General features: G+C 42.5%; 1 protein-coding gene and 1 long non-coding RNA gene across 3 annotated transcripts; one reads left to right on the plus strand and one right to left on the minus strand.

Annotated features, from left to right (window-relative positions):
* The first annotated feature begins 873 nt into the window (after nt 1-873).
* On the plus strand, nt 874-25,962 carry col26a1 (collagen, type XXVI, alpha 1). 2 transcript variants are annotated; one of them, XM_082501739.1, is made up of 14 exons: nt 874-1,392; nt 1,540-1,662; nt 2,238-2,335; nt 17,156-17,217; nt 17,322-17,427; nt 17,991-18,098; nt 18,238-18,375; nt 20,985-21,059; nt 23,095-23,147; nt 23,240-23,302; nt 23,740-23,775; nt 23,858-23,902; nt 23,988-24,072; nt 24,955-25,962. In XM_082501739.1, the coding sequence occupies exons 1-14, from the start codon at nt 1,217-1,219 to the stop codon at nt 25,080-25,082; spliced, it is 1,296 nt and encodes a 431-aa protein (XP_082357865.1). In that variant the 5' UTR covers nt 874-1,216; the 3' UTR covers nt 25,083-25,962. The 2 variants fall into 2 exon arrangements, with proteins under 2 accessions (XP_082357865.1, XP_082357864.1); XM_082501738.1 differs by having other exon boundaries at nt 876-1,392; nt 2,232-2,335.
* LOC309687064 lies at nt 21,181-24,914 on the minus strand. The gene is made up of 3 exons (XR_014270615.1): nt 24,546-24,914; nt 23,699-23,773; nt 21,181-21,232 (listed from the first exon to the last, which is right to left on the minus strand). It is a non-coding gene; the product is annotated as an uncharacterized lncRNA (long non-coding RNA).
* Nucleotides 25,963-27,166: the final 1,204 nt, after the last annotated feature.

The raw sequence follows: 27,166 nt of genomic DNA on the forward strand, positions 1-27,166 counted from the left end.
TTCTTGCTTCTACTCACTTTTTTTGGTCTTCTCTCCAGTGCATACCTCCACCTCTCCAGACTCCTATCTGCTCCCTGCTCTTACAACAGATCCCACTTTCATCTGCAAACATCACAGTCTACTAGTCTCATTACATATATGGAATTTTCTGTAATTTGCCTGCAAGTAAATTAGTACATCTGTGCATATTTTCTGTGCAGTCAAAAGACTTGTGGCTCTGTTAATATTCAAATCCCTAATTTGGTCATGATATGACAATTACTTCATTTGTGTTATGTTTATATTTTGAATTCTGTGGATGTATAATTTGCTTTCCGGTGTTTCTGTTTTCAAGGGTAGTGATGTAGCGAGGTCAAACATTTGTTCAGATCCAGATGCCATTGTTGTGAATACAGCCTTAAAATATGCATCTACCATGGCAAACGTGTGCAAAATGTTCTCTTTTAAATTTTTATTCCCTTTAAACGAGAAACTGACTTTATTCTCTTTGTAGAAGCTAAATGTCAATACAACATGTAATCAGATAAAGAAAACCCCAGTTTGGGGCCTCATTCACAATCTTCTCATTACGTGATAAAGTACTGGAACTGTGGATTCTAACAGAGTTTAGTCTCCAAAAGAAAAGCAGCCTTGTTTGATAGAGTGATGAGAACAGGCATATTGATCGTATCTGTTACCCCAACTCATGCAGGCTTTAAGAATTTAGACCTTGTGGTGTAGTCTACCACACTGTAGCGTCAATAAGGGTAACTAAAGACATAACACAAGCCCATAAGAAATGCGTTAGCGCTGGCTAATCACTTGTGGCCATATCGTTCACATTATCTTATATGAAGACAGAGCTCGTGGTTTTCAATCGAGACCAGATGCGCTTTTACGCACTCCGTCTCCAGCCCTCACACTCGGCGCGCTTTTTACGCACACTGGATATTTGACTCCTCGGTCCTCGGCACCATGTCAAACGTCAGATACGCAAATTATTCTAAAGGAAGAGGTTGTGTGCCATTCATTTCGGGCTCTTGAGTGGGAGGCCGGTTGTTTTCTCGTCGTGGAGAAGGGATGACCAACTCGTTAATGGTTTCAGTGGGATTTCCATAGCTTTTCTTTTTCTTCTTCCTCCTCCATTCCGCTTCAGTAGAACTTCGACCAAAGGGGATTTATAACTTCGGGATTTACTTGAAAACCGCGGATATCTCTTTCCGGGATAAATCAAACAATGATGCCTCTTTCTTTTCTCTGCGTGTTCTGCATGTGGATAAGTTTAGTCTGTCCATCGCTGGGAACGGGCTTTGTTTATCACTTCCCGGGCATCACTTTGCAGCGGCAGCGCATCAAATCGGAACAGAGTGGCGTCACGGGACCGCCGGGTACTGGATCCCGAACCCAACTCAGGTGCGCACACACTGGAGGGGTTGTAACGATTTAACGAAATTTATTGTGAAAACAAAACGGATCTAGTGCTAGATCATTGCTCTCTCTCGCTCTATTTCTCTCTCTCGGTATTAATCACGATAACATCTCTTTTATTCCGTCTTTTAGGAACTGGTGTCAGTACACTGTTTTCAAAACAGTGTCTTGTCAGGTGCACAATGGGACTGAAACCACAGTGCAGAGAGTGTTTCAGAACTGCCGGTGGCCCGGACCCTGCTCCAAAGTCATCAGGTATACTTTTGACTCCAGTCAAGTCAGATTCTTCACTGGTCTGTGATGCAGATGCAACTTTGCTTTTTACAATAAATCATGAACGTGGGAGGTGCTGCCTGGTGGCTGGGGCAGATTTAGTGAATAAGTGGCTTCAGGCAAATTTAGGCATGGAGCATCTTTGGTGAAACACTTTCATCCCTAATCTGGCTGAGAATGTCTGCCAGAAGAGGATCTTCAAATAAAGTGATACTGTTAATGCAAAACAGCAGAAATAATTGTCTGAAAGTTAAAGTTCTGCACACATATTATGTATGTATGACTGAAGCACCACCCGCACAGTGAAATGAAGAGTTTCCACTGAAAAAGGCACTGAACCTCTCTGAGAGGTACAAGGTTGCAAAGGGAATTATGCGTAATTGTATTCCTAATTCAAAGCTTGCAAGGCTCTTTGGTTCTTTATAATTCCCCCCCACCACCACCACCACCACCTCCATTGGGGTTGGGGTTATACCAGAAAGCAAAATACTTCATGTTGTATGTGTGTTTGTGCATCACGTGTCCATAAAGTCAGAGAGTGTCTGTTCCAGCTACAGGACTGTGATCAGACCGTCATTCAGGACTACCTACAAGCAAGTCACTGCACTGGAGTGGAGATGCTGTCCAGGATTTGTGGGAGAAGAGTGTCGTGAAGGTGAGTTTCTTCCTTTCTTTCTTTTGCATGATGCAGCCTTGCTTAGACTTGGACTCGAGGAGCTGTAGGATTTTATCTGAGACTAATTTTCCCAGGGACTGAAACAAAGGCCATGTGTTATGCCTGGACCCATCTGCATCTTTTTAGCAGAACCATGCAGCTTTACCCACATCAGTTTCTCTTTTATATGTTTGCTGGTGTAGTCGGGTAGGTCGCTAATCCCGTGTGCCATATTGTGCGGCAGTCTTGATACAATTGTAGAGTTGCTTTGAATTAAGACTGAAAGCCTGTGTTGGGTTGCTTTGGGGAACTGGGACAGCAGGAAATCAACGGTTGAAAGAGATCCTGTACACTCTGGTTTTGTACTTTTTTCCTTTTTTAAAAACATTTTTACAGCCATGCATTCAAGACGCTTCAGTGCCTGGAAGGAGGATTAGAATCACATTCTCTCTCCTTGTGTGTCTTTTCTGTCTCACTACCATACACACACACACACACACACACACACACACACTTATGTTACTCTTTTAACTGTAGTCAGCAGCAGAGGCAGCTGTCTCCCTGAATATCCTCAGAGCTAATAAAGTCAGAAGAATTAATGAAAAAAGGTCAGAGGAAGGTCCAGCAGGGCAGCTTGTAAAGTGGGTGTCTCGATTATGGGCAGCGCTGCTCCAGAATGCCACAGACCGCAGACTCCAGGCCCAGTAAAGACCAAAATCTTCAACCAGAGGCAAGTCACTGTAGTCAGCCTAAAGAAACAGTGAATGAAAGGAGGTCTGGTGCATTTGACATGAAGTGTTTCAAAGAAAGTCTGAAGCTGCACTGGCTGAGACACAACTGTTTTAAAATGCACACTCATTTGAACAGATTTTGAATGAAATTATTAAGTACATCCACCAGCTTGGTAAATATTATGGGGAGCTGGCACAGCCTGTCAAAATTAGTCCAAGATTAACAATTACCTCAAAGAGCATGTCGCTTATTGGTCATAATTACCCCCACCTTGTTCCATTTTGCAGGATTATTCATTGTTGCCCTTGGATGGGCAAGATTTCCACAAAAACACATTTTCGTACAAGTGGAATAAACACAGAAATGATTAGAAATCCTCTGGAAAAAGGCTTTAAGATTAGCTGTATCCACCGAGTCTGCGATGCCAGAGATTCTGGTTCACTTGAGACCAAAATGGTTGCAGGAGTGTGAAGAAGTAATCGGACTGTTTATTTAACGTTTGCTGAAATGTATTTGCACTTTCTAATGGCTACGGAGCAGCGAGAAAATCACCTCCATATGGTGAGACAGAGGGCCAGGTTGGACTCGGCGAGGAGACCTGAAAGGCAGGGGCTGATGTCACTGACAGTCTGTTTCACACTGAGGAGTGGAGGGAGAGCTGGCGGGGGTCGGTGTGTGGGAGTCAGGGTGCTGAAAGAGAAGAGAAGGAGAGAAGAGAAGAGAAGAGAAGAGAAGAGAAGAGAAGAGAAGAGAAGAGAAGAGAAGAGAAGAGAAGAGTATCTTTCCCATAATCCAGCTGCCCAGACAGCAGCGGACCAGAGAGGCCACTCTGCGAGAAAGTGGCCCCACTGAGATTAAGGAGCATGACACTCCTCCTTAAGGTCCTTGTAACATACGTGACCATGTTAGGATCAGGCTACACCTCTGAAACAAAGACTTCTCCTCATATAGTTTTACACCCGCCTTACCTCAGAAAGCATAGCTGCGAGGAGCAGTGGAAAGGTCAGGAAGCACGGCTGTTAGCAGTGACAGGAAAATCACATTTATGCTTTTTCTTGCAGCATTTCTGGGACGTACATGAAATAGCTGCTATTATCTGTAACAAACAAATAGTTTTGGAAAGCTAATTAATCAATCTAGCTTTTTTATGGCTCTTGGCGTCATGAATTTGGTACGACCACCTTTGTTTTTCAACACAGACTGAACTCGTTTAGATAAGCTTTCTTATCATTTCTGCAAGCAGTCTTCGGGAATAGTTCTCCAGGCTTCTTAGAGGACGTTCAGAGCTCTCTGTTAGATGGTGACTGCCTGTTGTTCTGTTCTGCACTCCTTCAATAATGCTGAGGTGTGGGTACTGAGGAGACCAATCTGTGACTGATGGTGCTTGTTTGCTTGTTTTTCTATCCAGGGATGATTTTACTCCACCGGCAATGTGTTTGGGATCATTGTCACGCAGCAGAAAAATGAAACCATAGCCAATTAGAAGCTTTCCAGATGGTGTTTCATGGTGGACCAAAATCTGATCTGGATCCATTCTGATTAACTGACATCACTGGCTGATGACAGAGCGTCCACCATACTTTACAGATGTCTGTAGACATTCACCGCTGTATGTCACTCCTGCCCACCTCCGTACATCCTAACAACTTCAAGCGAAAGTTACCTGTTGCTACTGATTTTCAGTCCATTTCTTGCGTAGTGTTTCATCCCTCAGCCTCTTCCCTCTGTTTCCTTTAATATGAATGGCTTCTTGACAGCCACTATTCTACTGCAGTCATTCCTGATGAGGCTTCACTGAACAGCAGATGGGTCATCTCTCAAGTCTTGTGTCAGATCTTCACCGGATTTTGTTTTCCTATTTCTCAAGAACATAACTTTCAGATAGTGTTCATCTGCTGTACATATTTTTAGTTTTTCAGACCTGACGCTTCTTCTTTCATCCTTCTTTTTATCCTCCTCCTTCCCACTGTTTCACGCTGCACACCATGCTGAGACATGCCAAGTTTTCAATCAATAGTTCTTTTAAAATCACCGTATTGGTGAAAAAATACTATTTTGTTTCTGTCAAACTGTGTTATCTTTGGCATTTTTTGTGGATTCAACTAAAGAAATGGGAACAAATGATGTTTTTGCTGCCAGTAACAAAGAGCCTAAAGATTTAAAATTGGTTCTTGGTGAAGTACAAGGACTGAAAATGAGGAAAAAGTAATCAATGTCTACAGTCTGAAGAACTAATGCTCAAGACCGCTTTAAAAGATGACAAGAAAGTCTAGCTCTTTGTAAGAAAACTATAAAGAAATGAGGGTAACTTGAGACACTTGCATACTGCTGTTGACCTCTTTGGTTGCGCTCGAGTGTTTGAGACACAGACGAAATTTACTGTCTCTCCAATCAGTGTGTCAAATGTCACAACTTGTTCTCCAGCCAGCAAATAAGACATAAATAAGATGCTGGAGTAAGTGTAGGAATGCCATCTCTGCTTTCCAGTTGCTGTTCTTGTAATGTAATTTACACAACAGTTTTGAGTTGCTGAATGTCTGACAGCAAGTCGCGCGTCATGTTCGAGAACTCCTGACGTGAGAAGTAGTTATGTTGCATAAGTTATGACGCGTTTTGTTTTTGCATTTTGTTGATGTTGTTTTGGGGCTCATATAAGCAAGATGTAACAAGAATTAGAGGATCAGGTATGCAGATTCACTAGATAGGTTAGCTATTTACACTGCTTCCAGGCTTTATGTTACCCTAGGTTAACCATCTTCGTGTCACAGATGTAAGATATGGTATCAGTGGTCTCATGTTACTGTTGGCAAGGAAGCAAAAAAAGCACATTTTCCAAAATATCACCATGCTCGTTTAACTGCAGACCATTTTGGCTGATGATAGGAGTCCGAGCACTCATCTTTGAGTCTGTAAGTCACTTGGGCGACACTGAACATGAAGCCCCGTGTATCAGAAAACTCCGTTGGGGCACAGAGCCAGCTGTTTTATTGAGAGGAAAGAGGACAGCTTTAACCAATGAAGATGACATCAACTCTGGTTTTGGTTTGATGGAGTTCTGGCTCGACTTCAGAGGCACCCGAGGCCCTCAGAGATGTACAGACAGAGGACCTAGAGAAGGCGAGAGTCAAATTAAGGCAGACGAAGATGTAAAGATGCTTGTTTCTCTAGTTGTTTCCTTTTTCGATATCCTGAATCATTTTCCGCATTAAATTAATACCTTACTGTCTTTAATCATCACTCTTTATCAAATAATCTCAGAGTCATTAATGAAGATGACTTGGAGCTGCTGTGAGTGGAGCTGTTTTATGCTTGATCACATTCTATTTAAGGCGATATCATTCATTCGCCGACAACAGAACAAATAGAAGCTTTGGAGTTACATGCTCAGTTGATAGACAGAATAATAAGCAGTTTGACAATTTACTGCTTATTAAATCAACATTTTAAGCAAAATAAATGCAGAGCACCACAGACTTTCACCCCTTGATTGGAAATTTGCTGATTTTCTTTCTCTCGTGTGAAACTAAACTGAGCGTTTTTGTATTTTGGACCCTAAGCTTGATTATATCACCAAGATCTTTAACATCATTTTACCTCTAAACACTTTGTTTTTGTATATATCTCTCTGTGACAACCTTTTAAGACTGAAAACAATCCTGAAGCTTGCAGCCAAACTCTAGGGCCAAGCTGGTGTCAGAGTCTGGATTTTTGTGCGTTTGCTAATGGAAAATGGGTGTTTTCTCGCCGCGCTGACACCCTGACCCGTCAATATTTTTGACAGCCTGGTTTGTGCTGGCTGTGTACCGTGCATCTCAAGATTTAAACGCTGCTTTTCAGCAGAGTTATGCTAACACATGACGGCATGGAACACATTTAGGAGAAATGTGTTCGTAATTTCCTTGCCCCCTCCCCTCCACTCTGTCACAGCGGCACCCCGGCACCTATCTGCACACATGATCATATTTACTGCAAGGATTTGGGGTTTCCTCTATGTATGGGGAACATAATCCTAAAGGAATTAGAGACAGGCCCTGTGCTGATGAGAGCGGTGACCTTTGATCCTGTGAAAAAGCTCAGGAAAAGGGGGGAAAAAAGGGGGGGGTGTTCACTTTTTTTGAAGCAAAGTTAACGATGAATTTCATTAACGTGGTGAAAAGGTGTCTGACAGCTCCGGATGTCAAATGTGTTAACTTGTTAACGCTGCAGCCATAAAGTTGCTAAAGTCACTGTTTCCCCTCTGCAGCTAGATGAGGAGGAAGTGTGTTAAAATGCTTTTTTGGAGGGATTATCTTGAACACCAGCAATATTAAATATCATTCAGAAATAGCGTCAGATTTTTTCCATTTTATCATCCGCTGTCATCGCCGTGCAGGCCTTTGCTCCTTTGCCCTCTCTTTTTCTTGCCACCGCTGGGCTCTTTATCTTCTTATTCCTTACCGCTTTCCACTTATCTGACTTCCTATGTCCTTTAGATCTCCTGCTTTCCTCTCCTTGGAGTAAAGCGATAAAACAGAACCGTGTCCCACATGTGCTGCCCTAGACTGCAGCCTCTGCAGAGTGAGGACTTGACTGATGTCTCTGTTACATTTCAGGTTGCACTGAAATATAGGTCAGAGGGTGCCCTTCGACTTGCAGGGAGCTATGGGATAGCGTCGCTGTTCCTGCTCCTGGTCTGATCTGTCTGATGGATGATGCTCTGTTCATGCTCCTTCTGCAGTTTTTCATTCATGTCCTCTTCTTATCAGCGGCTCTTCCTGCCTTTCAGTGATATCTTAACATATGTCCCTCTATCTGTCTGCAGCTCCACACATCTGTTTATTGAGAGCTGTGCAGGTAAAGTTCCCAAGGTCCTAAAAAGGCTCCTTGAAACGTTTCCACAGTCATGGTTTCCATATCTGAGATTTGGTGTAAACTGCAGATTTGTTTTACGGTTTTGTTGGAAGCAAACACATTTGCTCACTGGATCAGGTTACGCTCAGAACGAAGGGGCTTGTATGACATGCTGCTCATCAGAAATTAAGAGCTTCTGGTAAAAAGAGAAAGAGAGCGAGGGGATCCAATACTGCTTAACAAGTGAGGTCTACCCTCGACTTCAAAAGATGTTGTAACACACAGATTCTAGGTGTGTCATCAAGGGAGAATTGAAGGGGAAAGGGACATGACTTAAAAAAGTTAAAGAGGGAAAATCAGTCCAGTGTCCAACTTGCAAAAGGGACAGAGGCCAACGCCAGCACTGCTACAGGTCGTCTGCCCTCTCTAAAGGCCGACCACTTCCACGGGTGTCAGAGGTTCTCCTCTTAAACCCAGAAACTCTGTATGGCGCAGACCGAGAATCACTCCAGCCTGAGCAAGCCAGCTTTGCCTTATCAGGCTCTGACCTCCACTGAGACACAGCAAAGTCTGACTCAAGTGTTGCAGTGTGCAGTGGAAGCACAGTCAAACACACCTGCCTTCAATTAACCCAGCCCAAACACAGCCATTGGCTCACAGCAATTGTGAAACACACAAACACAAACATATAGACACACACACCCAAAACCACTTGCAAATCAGTGCCAACTGCCCAATGTGGTGGAGAGTTAGCGCGCAGATGATACTCTTCTGTTACACCGTCTCTGTGGTTTCACCTGAGCAGTAATAGAAACAGTTCAGCTCAGACCCACTGATGAATGTAAATGAATGAAAAGACTGAGATCAGTTGAACTGAATGGTGCACGAGTACAAAGCGATTCAGTCTGCAGCTACTCCAACACACAGTCTCTCTGTAAAGATAATAAAAAAACATTACAGCAAAAACTCTAAAATATGCGACATAAAACCATGAAAACATAAATACATGGTGCAAATGATTCATAAAATGGCTCAGGTAACGGTTGCAGAGCAAAGCTTGCAATGAGGTAGTTATAATTATAGTTAAAACAGGTCTATGGGGGCCTCTTGATGGACTGATTAAGTGCGTTTGTAGCTCTTGTAGTAAAACTGCCTCTGAGCCTCGAGGTCCGTGCATGAAAGGCTCTGTAGCTTTACCAGATGGGAGCAGTTCAAATAGACTCTGGCATGAGTGTGCAGGGTCCTTAAGATGCTGGTGGCTTTCCTGAGGCGGTGTGTGTAAACAAATAGAAGTTCAGACTTTAACTTTCTCCTTTTGAGAAGAAAAGAAGTCCACTCCACCCAGAAAGGTGATGGGGAGGTAGTTTCTGAAGGCATCCGACCACCCAACGAGCACAGCCAGCTCTCTGTTTGTTTACCGCACTCACCATTCGACTGGACTGTGTGAGGATGTAAGCATTCACAAGGCAGACAGAAAGTGCAGCTGAGGCTGATAAGCTGCCATTTTTTTTGTAGGCTTTTGTTTTATTAACCCAATTATTGAACATAATGATGGCAGTAAATGAAAAGTCTTTACAAAGGTGTTACAGTTGATCCTTAGAGGGACATAAATGTCTCTGTGAAATATCACAGAGAGATGTTTCAGACCAAACAGGAATGAACTCCCCGAGAAAGTCATTAGAATACATCCTTCTGCTGTGACCGTGAACATTTGCACCAGATTTCATGAAGAGTCCGTCCAACAATGGACATCGTTTCTGTCAAGCACGTCCGTCTTTACTGCGATGGACTAACAACCTGTCCAGGTTGTAAATAAGTAGATTAATTGTTTTTGTCTTTATTTTATAGTTCCATCCATCTTACAGTGCTTCTGCTATAACCTGTCACCTCTTTCTCTGTTTCCACCCTTTCCTCCTGTTCATTAGCTCTTAAAGAAGCAACATTTGAACCTCAGAAATGTCCGTCTCGTTTCAACCGATCACTCTGCGATCATTTCTCTGAGCAGCGTCATCTCATAGGACGACGATGGCTTTGTCTCTGTGCACCAGCAGGCTCATCCGTCTCCAACATCTCAGCGGCGGCGCAGCAGTGTGTGCTGCGTTGGCTGACGAGCCGGGCGATGCGGCACGATGATGGGATGGCGGCGGATGCGTCCTGACAGCGCGAGGGAAATCACTGAAAAAAATGGGTTGTTTTCTCAGATTTGAAGAGATTCATTTTGATGCGTATGCCTGCTGAGTAGTAGCATTTCGAGAGGGAGAATGTCAGATAAATACCAGCTCATCATTGTGGTTTTAAGGTCCATTATTTCGCCATCACAACATCTCCTTCTACGTGCAATAACGGCACCGTGGACCAGACGCCAAGTATCTGTACTCTCATAGTTTTTATGGTTTATAGAAATGGTGTGTGGCCTGTCAGCTGGCATCACAACGAAAAATGCTAAATGGTCCCACTGTGGACTGCGAGGCATCTAGATTTTCCAAAAACAGCCCCATTCACCATCCACCAGCCACCGCCGTCAAAGTGGGTGTGTGATTTAGTGAGTGAGAGCTTGCGGCTGGGCGAGTGTGTGTCTGTGTGTGTGTGGGTGTGTGTGTTCTGTGCCAGCTGTTCTTCATGCCAGCAATTGCTGACCACTTGCTGGCTGGGTCCGACACACAACAGGCCTCTGGGACGCAGCCAGAGGCTGTCTGTGGTCTGCACAAACGCACACATACACAAACACACAGCCTGCGTGCACAGTTGTCTGTTTTTCTTGGTGATGAGAGTCTTAAGATGCTCCAGGAAGATGTTTCGGCGTATCCCCACTCTGCACTCCCCACACATGCAGACAGAACTAACATTTAGTGGCGGTGAAAATGACCGTCCCCAGCTGTGTGCGTCATGGTTTGTTTTGTGGTTGAGGTTGTCTCTGTAGGTGTTTGTCCAAAAGAAAAAAGAGAACCTGCAAGAAGGAGATTTGTCTTTGATCTATATCCATGTCTAATGTAGGAAATGTAGCTGTCTCAACACATGCTATGCCCGCAGTTTGACTTCCATGATTGCCAAAATATCCTGCGCTGTCTTGCACCGCAGATCAAACAATGGGGATGATTCATTAAACCAGTTGTAGGTTTCTTGTTTTCATTCTTTATCTCCCGAGAGTATATGAACCTATTTACACTCAGATCTCGTCCTGGGGCGGGAAGGTTTGATGCTGCGAAGTCAGCCTCCTCGTCTCTCACTTCTCAGTGCCAGACTTAACAGCTGATCTTATCGCATAAGACCAACGACAGGTTTGCTTCCACAACATGTTATTTATGTTTATGCAATTCACTTTCATGGTGTATTTTTGTGTGACTTTAAGGTAATTAGGTAATGTATGTTGCTAAAAAATGTGCTCTTTTAATTCCATCGTGAATTCCCAATAATATCTGATAGGATGTAGCATCTGAATCCATGGAAAAACTGCTTAGACTCAAACTCCCTCTTGTCTTTGGTGCAGGAAAGTTCCCTGTTTTCTCAGTTTGTTTTTTCTCCTCACAAAAGACAACATGATCCCGAATCTTTCCCACGAGCGAGCGCGGTCCAAGAAAAATAACCTCGGCTTGTGTTGCCATAGTGTAATTATGGATCCAAACAGACTCTATAGCTGCGGTCCCCGCTCTAAACATCAGCTCGATCACAGCGGAAGTTTGGTTTTCTGAAACCAACGTAATTAAATTCCAACTCTAGAAACAGAAATCCCGCCCACCACCTTTCGGGAACAGCAAGAAAAAAAAATTTCTTCTTCTGGTTTACATTTATGGTAAATTGACTTAGTTCTGGTGTTTCCTGTGGTGAGTGTTTATAACATAATGAGATGTGGCTGGTTTATTTCTGGTCCTAGATGGAGGCGAGATAAATACTGGACATGTTAGCTCATTAGCAGTGAAGAATGGAGCTTTTAAGGCCATACTGGGCGAGGCAGAGACACTCATTCCTGCAGCAGCTGACAGGACACAAGTGTCATGCAATTAGTTCACAGAGGCCTGATATAATGTTGAGCAAATCTACCCTCACTGGCCACTTTATTAGACACCATGCTAGCCCCATGATGGGCCCTCTTTTACCTTCAGAAGTTGATCAAGTCTTCGTGCCATAGATTCTACCAAGGTGCTGGAAACAGTCCTGAGAGATTTTCGTCCACACTGACATGATCGCATCACAGATGCTGTATATTTGTTGCCTGCAAATCCATGATGACATTCTCTGGTTCCACCGCATCCCAAAGTTGCTCTATTGGACTGTGACCATAAAAAGTCTGCAACCTCAAGCAACTATGGATGAGAACACCACAGGTTACAAGAGGGTAAATAAATCCCAAGATTTCTCAGCTTCAAGGTGAACGACTGATGGAACGACCTATGAGAGTGCAGGACATCAGTGACTGACATGTGACCTGGTAGCTGTAAGCGATTTGCTGACGTGCATCGTTATGAAACGGACTCCTGGTCGCTTTCCACATTCCAAGGTCCAGTTGCCTAGGCAACACATATTTACAACAGGTCATGTGTCAATCAATGATATCCTGCACTCTCATTGGTAGTCGTTTTCTCACCTGGAAGGTGAGAAAAGTCCAGCTCAGGTCTAGCTCACTTCACCCGTAGTTGCTTGAAGCTGCTGAATACCAGTAATTTCAACTTGCTGGTGACTAAAGTGTCCATGAGAGCGCAGGATGTTAGCAATCAGGCAGCTGTGGCTCAGTAGGTTGAGCGCTTTAGCTCTTCATAGTTCAATACCTAGCTAGCTTCTGTAGTCTACATGTCATATGTTTGGGATGTAGGTGTGTGAATGTTTGGTTAAAAGCCTTTAGACATAGAATAAAGTAGTGTGAATGGACGGGGGTTGTAGTAAAAACATGCACCGAGTGCTTAAATAAAGTAGGAAAGCATTATACGAGTACCAGACCATTTTACCATATATATGTGACAGGGTAGTAAGGGTTACCTAGGCAACTGGAGCCTGGAATGTGCTTAGTGACCAAATGTCAGCTTCAAGGCGACCTGTGTGGGTGCATGTTAAGCTTTTCGTGTCATGCAGACCTCCTGGTCTCATTGAACACATGCTTCAAAGCCTCCTGATGCACGCTGGGATGACAGATTTTGCCAATCCAACTAAGACTAATACCAAAGACTGTTTAATTTCAGTTTATTTTACTCAGTTTTGTATGCACACAAATGCTTAAGTTTTCATCTTTTTCAGCACTCTTGTTTTTATTATTTTATTCACGTGGCCTCTCTGAATAGTCATCGCCAATTTTTGTTTATTATTTCAAATCTGGGCCCTTACAACCATTTTACCTACAACAGTGTAACACGAGGGTTCGTCACGTGGTTCTAAATGTCTCTAAACGATTATAAACAGCAAGATGGAGACAGATAACTTTACTCTCAGCACACTTCAGCCCCATGTGTCCTCACTAACCAATCAGAAGCCAGGAAATCTCAGGTAAATTCAGGAAAACCAACTTGGCAGATTTGACACGCAGTTATTACTGCTTTGAAAGTGCCTGCGTAAACATTCAGATATGTAGACATGTAAATATCACATATAAATGAAAATGTGCACAAAAATAACTCTGTAACCCTCTTTGTATATCAAACGACTTCTATGCTTTACAGAGGTTTTATATCTCTTGGTGTTCATTTTGCTTGCCTCTCATTTGTGGTTGTTACACCTGCCTATTGCACTCAATTTGCATTAATTATAGCTCTTTTTGTAAGTTTCTAACTCACTTTGTGTCACCTGCTGCTCTTTCTAGACATTCTGAGTCTCTTTTCCATTATCTTGCATGTCTTTGTGGTTGTTTGTTGGATTTACTAGCGCTTCTGTTTGAAGTGTTAACTATCCCTTTGAACAGAGGATCGGCAGCAGGTGTTTACTGACCCTTTGTGCACAATAGGTTCATTCAGAAATCCTTCTTTCTGCTTCTAGGTGACATGAAACTGTCGGCTTTGCTGTGGCACTAAAGGAAACCTCAATTTTTTTGTGCATGTTTCTGTGCCAATCCATGGTATAGCTTTTGAGAGACTAAAATGTGAACGCTCTGACCCATTTCCAGACAGAGATGAGCTCTAGTTTGGCTGAAAACTAAATGTTGACACATCATCACTGATTAGCTCCTGGAATGCATCACAGACTGATGTACTGTCTAATAGAGGAAGAGTGTCAGAGGGTGGAGACTTCCTCTGGGCTGATGATGAGTAACTATGGGGGGAGATGAAGGCATATCATCTCATCAGTCCTTATATTGTGGAGCCCATGATTGCCCACAGTCTCACTGTTGTGTTCTTCTTTCATGTCCTTAGAGTCTCTGAAGAAACCTCAGTGCTTTGAGTCACAACAAACAGCTCATGTGGGGTCAGCGGTTGAGCAGCTTTCAGTATTTTGGTTGATACATTTTGAGGAATGCGTTTTGGGTTTAACTGTTGATTGTTGTTTCCGTCTGTGGCTACACTCCAGGGTAAAACTCAAGATGTTGAAATGAAGCATTAAGAAACCTCACCCACACTGTTTGACACGGCGCAGGACTGGGCGTACGCAACTGTGGACTCACAGATGATCTTTAGGCGCTCGCCGTGTCCTATTTTAGTAAAGCGCAAACCTCAGCGGCTGCCATTAGCACTCCGCGTGCTGCGGGCAGACCAGAGCTCGTTTGGGTCATTTTTGTTGTTGCATTGGCTATTTTATGAGCACCAGTTGCTCCTCGTTATAGGTATCCCTGCTATGACCACAATGTGGGTGGGTCCCATCTGCAGGACTGACAGCTGACATTCCACACTTCCTATGAGCCGTGGGCTCAAGGAAGGCTTGGATTTAAAACAAATGCAGGGCTTTTCTTTGAAACTATGTTGTTCTGGGTTTTTTTGCATCAAAGCTAACGTAGTGTATCCAAAATTGCTGCACATCCAGAAAATGTATAAGTAAGCCTATCTGTGGTTTAGTGGTGGCTAAAATGGTGCAACCTGTGTGTGAGAAAGAGGACCAAAATAGACTGAAGGTAACCAAAGCCAAAACCAGTAAAGCAAATACGCATAGATATTTTGCAGGTTAAGACGGCAAAAAGAAAATAACCTAAGATGCCAGAAAAACTTACCAAACTGACTTTTATTGACAAGTATTATTATCTTGTCATTCAATGGCACATAAAAATGTCTTTTTGTTGTTCCTGCTTGGACACTTAGTTCCAGGGTATCGTTTTGTACCTCTGCCTACTAGAGATCCAACAGGCTTTTTGAGCCTCAAACCACAGCTTTGGCATTTTAATAATTTCTGTCCAATTTAAGACATTACGCAAAACCCTCTCAAAAATCTTTCAATTACTATCCGCCAAATCTGTAACCATCACGGGGGACGTCTTATATTGTAAACCATGAACTCAAATGGGTATTTGTGCTGGTGGCTCAGGTAGTAAGAAGGTCTTTTTATCATAAGGTCGCCAGTTCAACTATAATTCGTTACATATCGGTATAAAAACCAAAGTTACAAAAGAAAATAATCTGCAATACATTACCAGTTAAAAGTCACTATACTGAATCAGGAAGTAGTAGTTAATCTGTGCTTAAGTTATTAATCTACGTTACTGATCTGGCAGATTTCTATGAAACAAACCTCTCAGAGATTTGTGTCTCCAACTGGTCTTAAACTGGGAATGTTACAAATGTTACGTGAATGTGTAAACCACTAGACTGTGGAGCCACACTTTGTTACTAAATCATTGTTTTGGGATAAGTCATCAACAGCCCAGTGAGAGGAAACCTAAACCACAAACACAGCCGTGACTCTTTCCCCCATAAAGACTGACATGTTAATATAAATAATAAAGGTGTTTAGTTTCTGGGTTTTTCAAAGGGTACCTGCATAGGCAGTGACCACCCTCGCTAAGTTCTGATGCACATGCTCAGAAAACAGCTTCACAGGTTACTCCTAGTAGGCTTTCAACTGGTTAATATCTAGCTTGGAGATTTCACTCCAAATTTATAAATTCCAGACTTCATTGATTTATTTTAGAATAAATGTTAAGATACTGTCCGTCCATCCATCCATCCATCCATCCATCCATCCATCCATCCATCCATCCATCCAGTTGTCTTCGTATCCAATTCAGCACCAGGGTCGTGAGGGTGGCCACCTGTCACAGGACGAGTGGTATGATACACCAGGTTTTAAGTCTGTTTCATTACTCCACCTGTTTCAAAAATAACCCCAGCGCAAGATTTGAGTATAAAATACAATCTAACTCAATTTTTAAGAAAATGCTGCAACAGATTTACAGAAAACATATGAAAAAAGTGATGATTTTTGCCCTGCTCCACTTCTACAATGAGTCCGGAGTCTTTATTCTTCAGCACCAAACAGCAGACAGAGTCAGTTAGAGACCATAGATGCTGAACACCGTGGACCGTTCAGCAGCTAAAGAGCTGGAGCTTTCTGTTAAGAGGTGGTGGAGACCAAAATCAGAGCTAAACAGAGAGTGAACAGTAAACTTCAGTTCAACAAGCCGACACAAATACGACAAATGAAGGATGTTTCTCTGTTTCTGTGGTAGAACATTTTCACCACATGATTTAAAAGCTAAACACTTTGTCCACATGATGAATTGTCGTTTCTCTCCAGCGCCTCCAAGTGGCCAAACAAGCTCACTGCGAGTTAATACACATGCAGTGTCGTGAGTGTTTAGAGCAGAAGAAATGTGTACTCTAAAATAAACCGAGTGGGTGACACTGCCTCAGCCTCTGAAAAACACTGGAGCTCAGTGGCAGGGTGAATCTGATTTATTTGGCACTAGATGTTGATTTTGGCTGCAGGCTTTGTGTGTTTAGCTTTTCGTGGGATAAGAAAACATAAATTAAAGCCAATATGTTTTCATGCGCTGCTTTAAATGGTTTGGGTATCTGGAGGAAGATGTGAGTGTGGGCAGACAGACAGAAGCACGCAGAGCTGCGATGCAAGCGAGAATTTCATGAGAAGTCCTGACAATATTTATTCCCTGAGCAAGTGACATGATTTAAGGAGGAATTCATAATAAATTCTCGGGTCTGGTTTGATGAGCATTGTTCTTGTGTATCTTGGCCTGACCTGCTCTGTGTGAGATGCTACCGATGGTGCCAGGATGAAAAAAAGAAACAGGAATGAAACAGACAAGGCGGAGAGGAGAGAATAAGGAAAGACAGATGGCGAAGAAGCAGCGTGTGTGTCTGCTGTAATGTGGAAATATGTCTTTCTTTCTTACAGAGTGCATGAACTGCACCAGCTTCAATCAAATGAACAGCAGAATAAATGCGATAGAAAAAAAGGTAAAGAAAATCCGTCAGATCCATCCATCCTGACAGCAAAACGCTGTAAGTGTTTGCAGTGGATGCTTAACAGATGTGTCAAACATCTGCCTCTCTGTTTCCAGATCACACTCTTAGAAGAGGGATGCTCAGCTCTGCCCACAGCCAGTAGTTTACCGGGGGGCTCAACGGACAATGAGGTGGACACATCCCGCCCCACTCAACCACCAGGTGAAAACACATTCAAGTGCACTATTTTTGTCATATTTCAAGGGAAAACTGTCTTCCTAAACCTCTTGGTTTTTGGATCGTTGAATTGATGAACCAATCAGTGTGAAGATACTACTCTGGGCTTTATAGGAAATACTGTTAGTCATTCTTCTGGTATTTTTACCTCCCAAACATTAGTCAGGGAATCAAGTGAATGTAAAACCAATTAATCAATTATGAAAATAATCAAAAAGTGGAAAATTTGTCTCGGAGCAATCAGTGTTTTTTTTATTTTTTTTATTTTTTCTCTCTATCATGTGTTGTGCATGTGTTCTGGTGTGATCTGATCTGGCGTGTATACCATGGAGAGGAGTAAACACGCAGCGTGGTGTGATAAAATTTATACTTTCTGGCCAGCAACCATCTGGCTGCAGACAGAAAAGGAATTAGATGGAAGATGGAACGAATTATGGTGCTCAAGGTTTTTGATAAGGGTTTTTTTTGTCCATTGTTCTTTGTGGAGTTAGATGATCACTTAATTCTGCTTTTCACTCATAACCGTCTCTTTCTCTCTCTCTATTTAGGAGCATCAGGAAACAGAGGGCCTCCAGGGCCAATGGGACCTCCAGGGCCTCCAGGTTCTACAGGACTTCCAGGTCTACCAGGGTCTCCAGGCAGTTCTGGACCTGTTGGTAAAAAAGCAAAAACATTTAGCAGTCAGTCTGATCATTTAAACATGGTTTGGGAAATTATTGCTATTGAGCTGTTTTATTAAAAATTTAACTCGTTCTTGTTTAAAGCTGAGCTCGCTTATTTTTCCTTGATGCTCAGGACCAAAGGGAGAAAGAGGTTTTCCTGGAGAGATCGGTCGACCCGGCCCCCCTGGCCCACCAGGTCCTCCGGGTCCTTCAGAACCGAGTCCGTTTCCTGTCAGAAACCGGGGCGACGTTTTTCACGTGGACCATCAAGGTAGGCGATTCCAAGTCAAATGTGCTATTTCACAGTAACTTAGAGCTAAATTCTCCCAGATGGGCTCAAATGAGAGCATGATAGTAGAGCTTACCCATATGGATGAATTATGACCCGAGAACTATTGTAAAACCATTCGAGCATTAAGTTTTTGGACGGTCTGAATTGGTGCCATTACCTCAAGTCCATTTCTGCAGTTCATCCTGCACCGGGTCATGTGCTTCATGCTCACATATCTCATGTTCTTGTCAGGCAGAACATGAACCCTGGTCACACCGGTTTCTCTACGTGGAAAATAGTTTAAAGGGGAAACAGGTGGAAGCACAGAGGCCGTTTTTAGAAAAAGACCCAAACTTGCAACGGAGAGAGTATTGTTTCTCTTCCCCAGCAGGGCTGGCATAGATTTATTTTAATTGTTTCCGTGTGTGTTTGCTGCTGCAGAGCCACTGTTTACTGCAACCTCGTTTAACACAGTTGGAAAGCGTTCATCTAAATCACAAGATTAGGCTTGGGAGTTTTAAAAAGACTCTTGATTATAAAATACACCGACTCATTTTTCATTCTTTGTTTCCAGTTTAGTACAAAGTCATGCATTTGTACATTCGCTGCACAGATCGACACATGCAAGGGTGAAGCTTTGGTATTGGATGTTAACATGAAAGCATTGCTTTTTTTTATCATTTGCAACATTTAAGTGATCATATCTTTTAACAAATAGGCAATAGAAGCGCAATACATATATGAAAACATTACTTCTCTGCTGTTGAACACTTCACTTTGACCACAGGGAGGCAGTAGGAATCCATGGTATAATCATTACCTCACGAGGACTGCTGGCTCTGATTAGGCTTTTGGCTTTGTCTGCCTTTCTGAGCCCGGGACTGTGTCTGCGGGTCTGGAACTATGTAGATTTGGGTCTGTGGGACCATGTAAGCTGAGGGGGGCCAACTGGCTGTAAATCAGACCTAATTTGTTAGCTGTCAGCACAACAGTCTGTGTTTTGGGGGAACTGGCCACGGCCCCGAGCCAAAAGCTGGGCTGGCTTTGAACAAGGGAGGAGATAGTCTGCCACTCATGTGGAGTTTCTTAGGGAGGCAGCCAGGCTCAAGGAGACTGTAGCATTAGAAAATTAGTTCCAGAGGGAAATCTGCTCCATCTAGAGCCTTACAGTGGACTGCAGCCATAATGTAACAGTGCTGTCTCAACACGGGGGAAGACTGACGCTGAACATATGTTGAAGTGGTGAGGAAGTGTGGCGTGGTTTCAAACAAAATTTATACTTACAAGTGTACTTTAAAATATCCAACATGTCGAGAACAAGACATGACTTCCACCTCGTGCTTGCTTTCTATGAAGACAGATCATGTCCAGGCATTTATTACTCCGTTAAATGGGACCTCTTTGAGATCAACCAGCTGTTCATGTCCATCAATGGCTCACAGGATGTATTCCAGCTGCTGACTGCTGGGGAAACTCTACCGTCTGGCTGGAGACCCCCTGATGTTTTAACTCTTGTGTAGGTTTGAATTAAACATCCTATCACACGACATATAGGCTTTTTGATTCTCCAGCAGGGTAGCGGTACATGTATTCAACAACTGGACGATATACTGTAAATACAAATATATTTTTTAAGACGTGTTTGAAATGCTCAGAACACAGCAAATAAAACCTGGAGGCAGATCTGGTATCTTTAGGCTCTTTCTAAATCTGCAGGTACTTTTGTAAGTATATGGACAGTGACTCAATTTTTGTAGTTTTTCCCTCCTTATAGCATCACAGTAGATTTTAAATCAAAGAGTCGAGATGTGATTGAACTAAAATAATTGTAATTTATAAAGATTATTTGAAAAATAGAAATCCTTCGCAGTCAATGAGTACCTCAAGTCTGGAACCCATGGACGTCACCAAATGCTGTTTGCACTGCAGGACTTTAGTGCAAACACCTTAAGTTGCTGCTTGTTTGTTGGACTATCTGCCTTCAGGTTTGTCTTCAGTAACTGAAAAGCATGGCCTGTCAGGTTAAGAATAGTTGACTTGGCCTTTGCATTTACACTTTTTATGTCTAAATAAAAGTGTAATAAACTTGTAACTGTGAGGGTGTATCTGTTTTTATAATAAATTTGCTCCAGTGTCCAAATTGCGGGGACACGCTTTATAGTTGCCACTGAATGAAGCCTACTTCACACCAACATTGCTGTCTTTGTAGCTCTAATAACCACAAAACTTCTGGCAAGCACCAGCACTGCAGTCATGGAAACTTTGGCAATTTTTCAGAGTAACTGACTGGTCAGTGTGTTGCAGCCGGTGAGTCACTTCAGTAGATTATTCACAGCGTTGATTAATGACGGTATTTATACAAAAACAGTTAAATTTTAAGTAAACGGGAAATGGGCCACAATCTAGAGGAAAATTTAAAGGACTTTATTAACATTTCTACTTTGCTGACGGTGTAAATATTTGCATGGCTGCATATTAGTAGATGATTTATTATAAAAACAAAAAAAACACTCCAAATGATAAGCTGCGGTGAACTCACCTCTTGTTGTTTCGGATGCTCAGTAGATCAGATGTTCACGTTTTCTAATCTGTTTTGTTTTCCCTTGCAGAAGAGAACCCCATCCATGCCGTTCTCCAGGAACCTCAGGTCATAGCTGGTCCTCCCGGTCCAGTCGGCCCCTCAGGTATGAATAAAAGCTGTTTTTTGCCCTCAGTCCTTCAGTGCAAACACATATCACCCAGGCACAACTATAGCAGGCCTGGGTGAGCAGGCGACGCATCATTGCTGTAGCGTCATGGGTTTGAGTCCGCCCCGGGCTGTTTTCTGAATGTCATTTCCCTCAATTTCCTGTCTGGCCTAATGAAGACCAAAAAAACTGAATGTTATCCAAACCTTCATTGTTTACATTCTCAGCACATTCTCAGAAAAAGCTCAGCACAGATTAGTACAACTAAAGCAAATCTTTCTTTTTTTGTTTTTGATGGTGTTGCACCTAAAATATGAAATGTTTTCTTACATTAACCTTTGACTGGATCCCATCACTGGATCCGAGCGTGGATAGAATCAGTGGTGGAAACTGACTGAGTCCATTTACTCCTGTGTTTTACTGAAGTAAGATTTACATGTACTTGTAAAGCTTCTTTTGGCCGTTCCTTGATTCACAAAGCGGGCAGCTCCACATGTTTGATTCTGCAGATTTTTACACCGGAAGCTCTTTTTGTGACTCAACCCACAAAGGATTTGTGTCTCCTCCTGGTATCAAATCAGGGATCTTTCAATTGTCACCGTTTAAACCGTTAAACTTGTTATGAATTATCAGTGCATGAGACAATAATACATATCTATACATATTTTGAGTGTACTTTCTAATATTAAACAAGTAAATATAAAATGCAGTTTTTCTATGAGGATTTCATTCTTTTCATTCAGTTTTCCCTATGTGAAAAAATTGCCAACTAAACCTATGATGTTCTTTTTATGAAATGCTGTGTTAGTTTTATGCCAGAAAAAAACAAAAAGCTAGCTTTTGTCTCATCAGTACACACAATATTTTCTCAGGGATGATCAAGATGTTTTTTGGCAAATTTGAGATGGTGATTTTTTTTAAGTATTGTAACTTGGAACTCTCCCATAAATGCCATTTTTGTCCAATCACTTTCTTATCATATGAACTCTGACCTGAACTGATGCAAGTGATGCCTGCAGATGTTTAGATCTTGCTCTGGGGTCTTTTGTGACCTCTTGGATGAGTCGCCGATGGGCTGTTGGAGTAATTTTGGTAGGTCGACCACTCCTTGGAAGCTTCACCACTATTTTCTCCATTTGTGGATGAATGTGAATGGTTCTCATTGTGGTTGACTGGATTCCCAAAACCTTAGACGTGGCTTCGGGACTCTTTCCAGACTGATAGACGTCAATGACTCAGCAATTCTTGAGGTTTAATGGGCGTGGCATAACGTGCTAGTGTCTGAGGTTTTTTATCCTTCTTCACTTTGTCAGACAGGTTCTGTTTAAGTGATTTCTTAATTTAACAGGTCTGGGAGCAATCACTTCTGGGTGTGGCTAGTAAAGTTGATCTCAGCTTTCCAAAAATGTGGTTAATCACAGTCAATTTATGATTTAACAAGGCAGGGTAGTAACTTTTTCCCATAGGGCCAGGTGTGTTCGGATATTTTTTCCCACTTTAATAAATGAAATCATAATTTAAAAACCATCATGTTTTATTTATTCAGAGTATCACTGGCCAATATTAAACCTGCATCACAAAAAAAAGCCCTAAAAAAATCAGGAAGCGTGCAAATACTTTTTGACAACACTGTATTTGTAATGTTAGGTTATAGAATGATTCAAACTGAGCATTTTTACATTGTAGAGGTAAATACTTCTAAATACTTCTTCAGCTGCAGAGACAAAAAGTAATTGTTGTAACACTTCATAATGAAAACAATCCCGTAATAGCTCTGGAGTATAAGCAAGACATACTGCAGTTTTAAAACACTGATACAAAATGTCTAAGTGCGACTTGTACTCGGGGGTAAAAAGGAGAAAAAGAAAAGATGGTTAATTATGCATCTATTTTAAACTCTGGTGAATCCCTCTCACAGGACAATATAATCCTAATATTGACTGCGTTAAGTTTTTACACTCTGAGCCCAGATTAAATATTTGCCATTCATCAGTTTAGCTCAACGTGAATGCATTTGTGAACAACTCTGCAGGTGCACCAGGAGAGAGAGGACGTGCAGGGATACCAGGTCTGCCGGGACAAAATGTGAGTGTCTATCACTGAGACTGCTGCACAAAGTAAACAGTTATGTATGACTGGCATCGCTAATCCGTGTCCTTCTCTTTGTCTGACACGAGGGCAAGGAGGGCCTCCCAGGCAAGCCCGGCAGTCCCGGCCCTAAAGGAGATCCAGGGGAGCGGGTGAGGCTGCTTTAAAAAAAATCATCCTCATTATTGGATTATCGGGCTGGCTGAGCATATTTGTTGCTGATGAGCTATCAAAATGCTTTTTGTTCTACGTTTTGTAAGTGGCCTTCGCTGTCATGCAATCTTAAACACATTAAAGGTGAACGAGCTTTTCTTCAAAGACTCACTCCAAGCCGTAACTAATCCTCTTCTCTCTCTCTCTCTCGCTCTCTCTCTCATCCAAGGCCAGGCCTCACTAATCAGGGCAGCCATGTCAGGTCCCCTCTGCAGTCAGCTCTCTACTGGGCCTCTGCCTTTAAACCTGATCCCCTTCCTTTACTAGCTTGATTTAAGACTGGATATCGGGTGAAGAGGCAGATTAGTGAGGGGATAAAAATGCAGGAATCTTACGTGTTTTTTTTTTCTCTCTCTCTCTTCATTTCCTTTGCCAGGGACCCCCGGGTGCCACAGGCGAGCAGGGCCTACCTGTAAGTAGAAAATTATTCTGCTGCATAAAATACACACACACTCACACATAGATAACAACATTATTTCACTCTCTGCTCACAGGGAGCACCCGGGCCAAAAGGAGAGCCAGGAGAAGGCTTGAACGAGGTAAGAGGCGAGAGGGTGTTTTTTTTTTCCTCCTCCTGACCTCATTTGAAAAACTATCCTAAATAAACATGCCGGTGCTGTTCAGGGCGAAGCCGTGCAGCAGCTCAGGGAGGCCCTGAAGATCCTGGCTGAGAGGGTCCTGATCCTGGAGCACATGATTGGCATTCATGGTGAGGAGAAAAACTGCCAGACGGGAGAATTATTACATTAAAGGAACAAGTTGACATTTTGTGGAAAAAACACTTATTCATTTTCAGGCGGGGAGTAAGATGAAAAGACTGATACCGCTCCCAGGTCTGCCCCTTAAGTTTAAAGCTGCACTCACCTGCACTCACAACTAGCTGAATATAGAGAAAAGACTGGAACCGAGACCCTAGAGTGTTAGAGAGGAAATCCCCACCAATCAGATGATCCCCTATAAGCAAGCAATTGGCGATAGTGGGAAGGAAAAACTCTTTTAAAAGGAAGGAACCCCAGAACCAGCCTCAGGGGGAAACATGACCAGTTAGGATGAAGGCAAAGAGGAAGTACGGGTAAACAACAGGGAGAGAGGTCAAAACATCCTGAAAAATTACACATTCACTTACACAATTTTAGGTACAAACATTAAGAGGTATGCACTGGACTTTCTCTTGATACTAACCAGTTTTCAAGCAACCTGGATTGTCCTCCAGGTCCAGATAGTGTAAGCCATTTGCAATCCCTGGTTGCTAAATAATTAGCTTTAAAAAGTGCTTTAGTTTTCCTCTGTGGCTGGTCACGCACTCCCCCACCTTTCTTAGAGCTCATCACACTCTAATGTATGCTTATTGTTTTCCAATTCACTTATATTTTTATGTTAGTTAGTGTAATAAAACCTCCATTTTCTCCATTCTGGTGTCCAATTTGTATCACAGCCTACATGAGAACGGTGTCAGTCTTCTCTTCTAATTGCTCCAGAGAGCAGTTTAGATGAGGGATCCTAAAATATCAAATGATTCCTGTTAAGCAGTGTTTATAGATGAGCATTTTCTCGCTGATAGCTGTTTTTTAATCTTTATTGTTTTACACAGAAACCTCTGAGGGATCTGGATTTGGCAGCGTTTCAGACCCGCTGTCTTTCACTGCCCTCAAAACCAAACGCCTTCAGCCTGTTCAAACTCCAGCACTGCGCGAGAGACAAAGACGAGTTGCCCTTTAAGAGGATCGTCTAATTTGGATGCTTTTGTTAGTAGTTGTGGAGGATGTTGCAAACTTTTGCATAACTGGATATCTGATTTATCAGATTCCTCATACCTTTTTTTTGTTAATGTATTTTTGTTATAATGGCCTTCTTTGACACACACAAAAAGTACTGTTGTAAAAATTAAGTTCTATACAGACATGAGATGTTGAGCATTTCTTCCATATAAAAGGCTCCCCCCAGCCTTTTTCACCCTGTTGCTGCGTGATCATAGTCTGCATAACCTCGGCAGAAGCACTTACATGTTGTTATACAATGAAATATCATCTCATAAAATGTTATGAGCCTTTTGGCATCTTTCTTTCCTCAGATAAAAGACTGCCTAGTAAAGGCATCAATTCCCTTGGCTGAGGTTGCAAAGCAGCTCAGAGCTGGACTGAAAATATACTATTAAGTGTCAAACATGTTCTTGGAATAACCTCGAGGTTCATCTTCTGTGCCTGTCCAACATATTTCTTACCCTCCTTTCTCTCTGTCTCTCTGCTGCTCTGCCTTGTTAATACTGAGGTAAGACATGACAAGCTGCCAAGAATATCTGCTTAAAATAAGGCTAGGTGAAATGAGTAACATCTGGAGGGGTCACATCTGGAAAGCTAAAGGAAGGGGATGCTGGAACCGGTGAATTTTAGCCTGGAAACAACAACCGCCGCCTGGCCCCAGTGCTCCTTCATGCAAATGCTGTCAGGGGACTCTACTTGTCAGGGTTACATTGACTTCTTCATAAACTGCCTCTGAGATTTCTTTCTAAACTGATATGATTATTGTATAACAAGTCTCCGGGAGACCCAGCTGTTGGTTTCTGAATAAAGCTCCGGCCTTGTCTGGTATTTGTTTTCTAGCTTACAAGCTCCTTATGTGAAAGGCATGTTTGGAAATATGCCGGTGCGTTTTCGTGCCAAGAACTAGAGCTATGATCAATACCACTCTCATTTCTGTAGGTAAATATTAAACAGCTTTCCTAAGGTTAAGAAAAAAATAGCACAGCTGGGGATTACGGTGCTGCTCTCACAATCTATCATCTGTTTGGTTTGCCTCAGTTTGAGATTTTACGAATTTCTGACAGCCACAATAATTTTCCATCTAGTGAAGAACTAAATGAAAAACTACAGCTCTGTGATCTGCTGACATCTTAATAAAATCCAGTATTAACACCAGTGGATTTACACTTTTTGTGGTCTACAGTTTCACTTGTTAACAGGCTGTGAAAAATGTGTAACACAACAAAAGACTCTAATTACCCTCCGATCTTCCTATATCCCTGACACGGTGAAATGTAATAACAAATATACCTTCCTCATAATGGCTTTTATAACCACAAAATGACATTTTCACACTTCTTTTTTTGTACAGATGTAACCTAATTTGTTTTGTGTTGTACAGATATAACATGCTAATGATATTTCAGGTGCTGATAGATGGATTTACTTAGTTTTTATGGTTAAGCAAAGTGTTTCTTACCGTAGCAGGCTGTGCTCACAGCCACACCTGTGTACCTGAGGTGACCATATACGTTAATCATACCACGACCTTTGTGTTGCTCACTGACTCTTGATGTCACACAAGTCCTGCTGCAGGTGCACCAGACTCACTGAGGTCTTCTTCTCAGAAAACAAACAAACAGCGATGATGAGGTTTTACGCACACGCAACCATGACATTAATTTATTAGCCCTTTTAGAGACATGACGATCATGGTGACAGTGGAGGGATAAGCTACCAGTTGGTGAGTGGTACCAATCAATTGCTAACGTCCCAGTTACAGAGAGAGACCAGTCAGAGACCCCAAACTGTGCATTCTCCAACCACTTGGTAGAAGCCTCCTTGGTTTCTAGCAGACTGACACAGTTACCTGTAATTTGCAATTGCCAGCTGCTCTCTGAGCTTTAGTGAAAGTGCTGAGGCACAGCTTTTTACTACCTCTTGGCAAGTAGTCAGCACTGCTTTGCAGACAAGTCGATGTCTTCCATCCAAACTAGAGGTGGCTGCTAGCAACCGCGCAGTAATAAGCCCCACAACCAGCTTTGCCTGGAAGCAACTGGCATT

The sequence above is a fragment of the Aulonocara stuartgranti genome (genome assembly GCF_965226115.1).
Source record: "Aulonocara stuartgranti genome assembly, chromosome: 14".
Classification (NCBI taxonomy): domain Eukaryota; kingdom Metazoa; phylum Chordata; class Actinopteri; order Cichliformes; family Cichlidae; genus Aulonocara; species Aulonocara stuartgranti.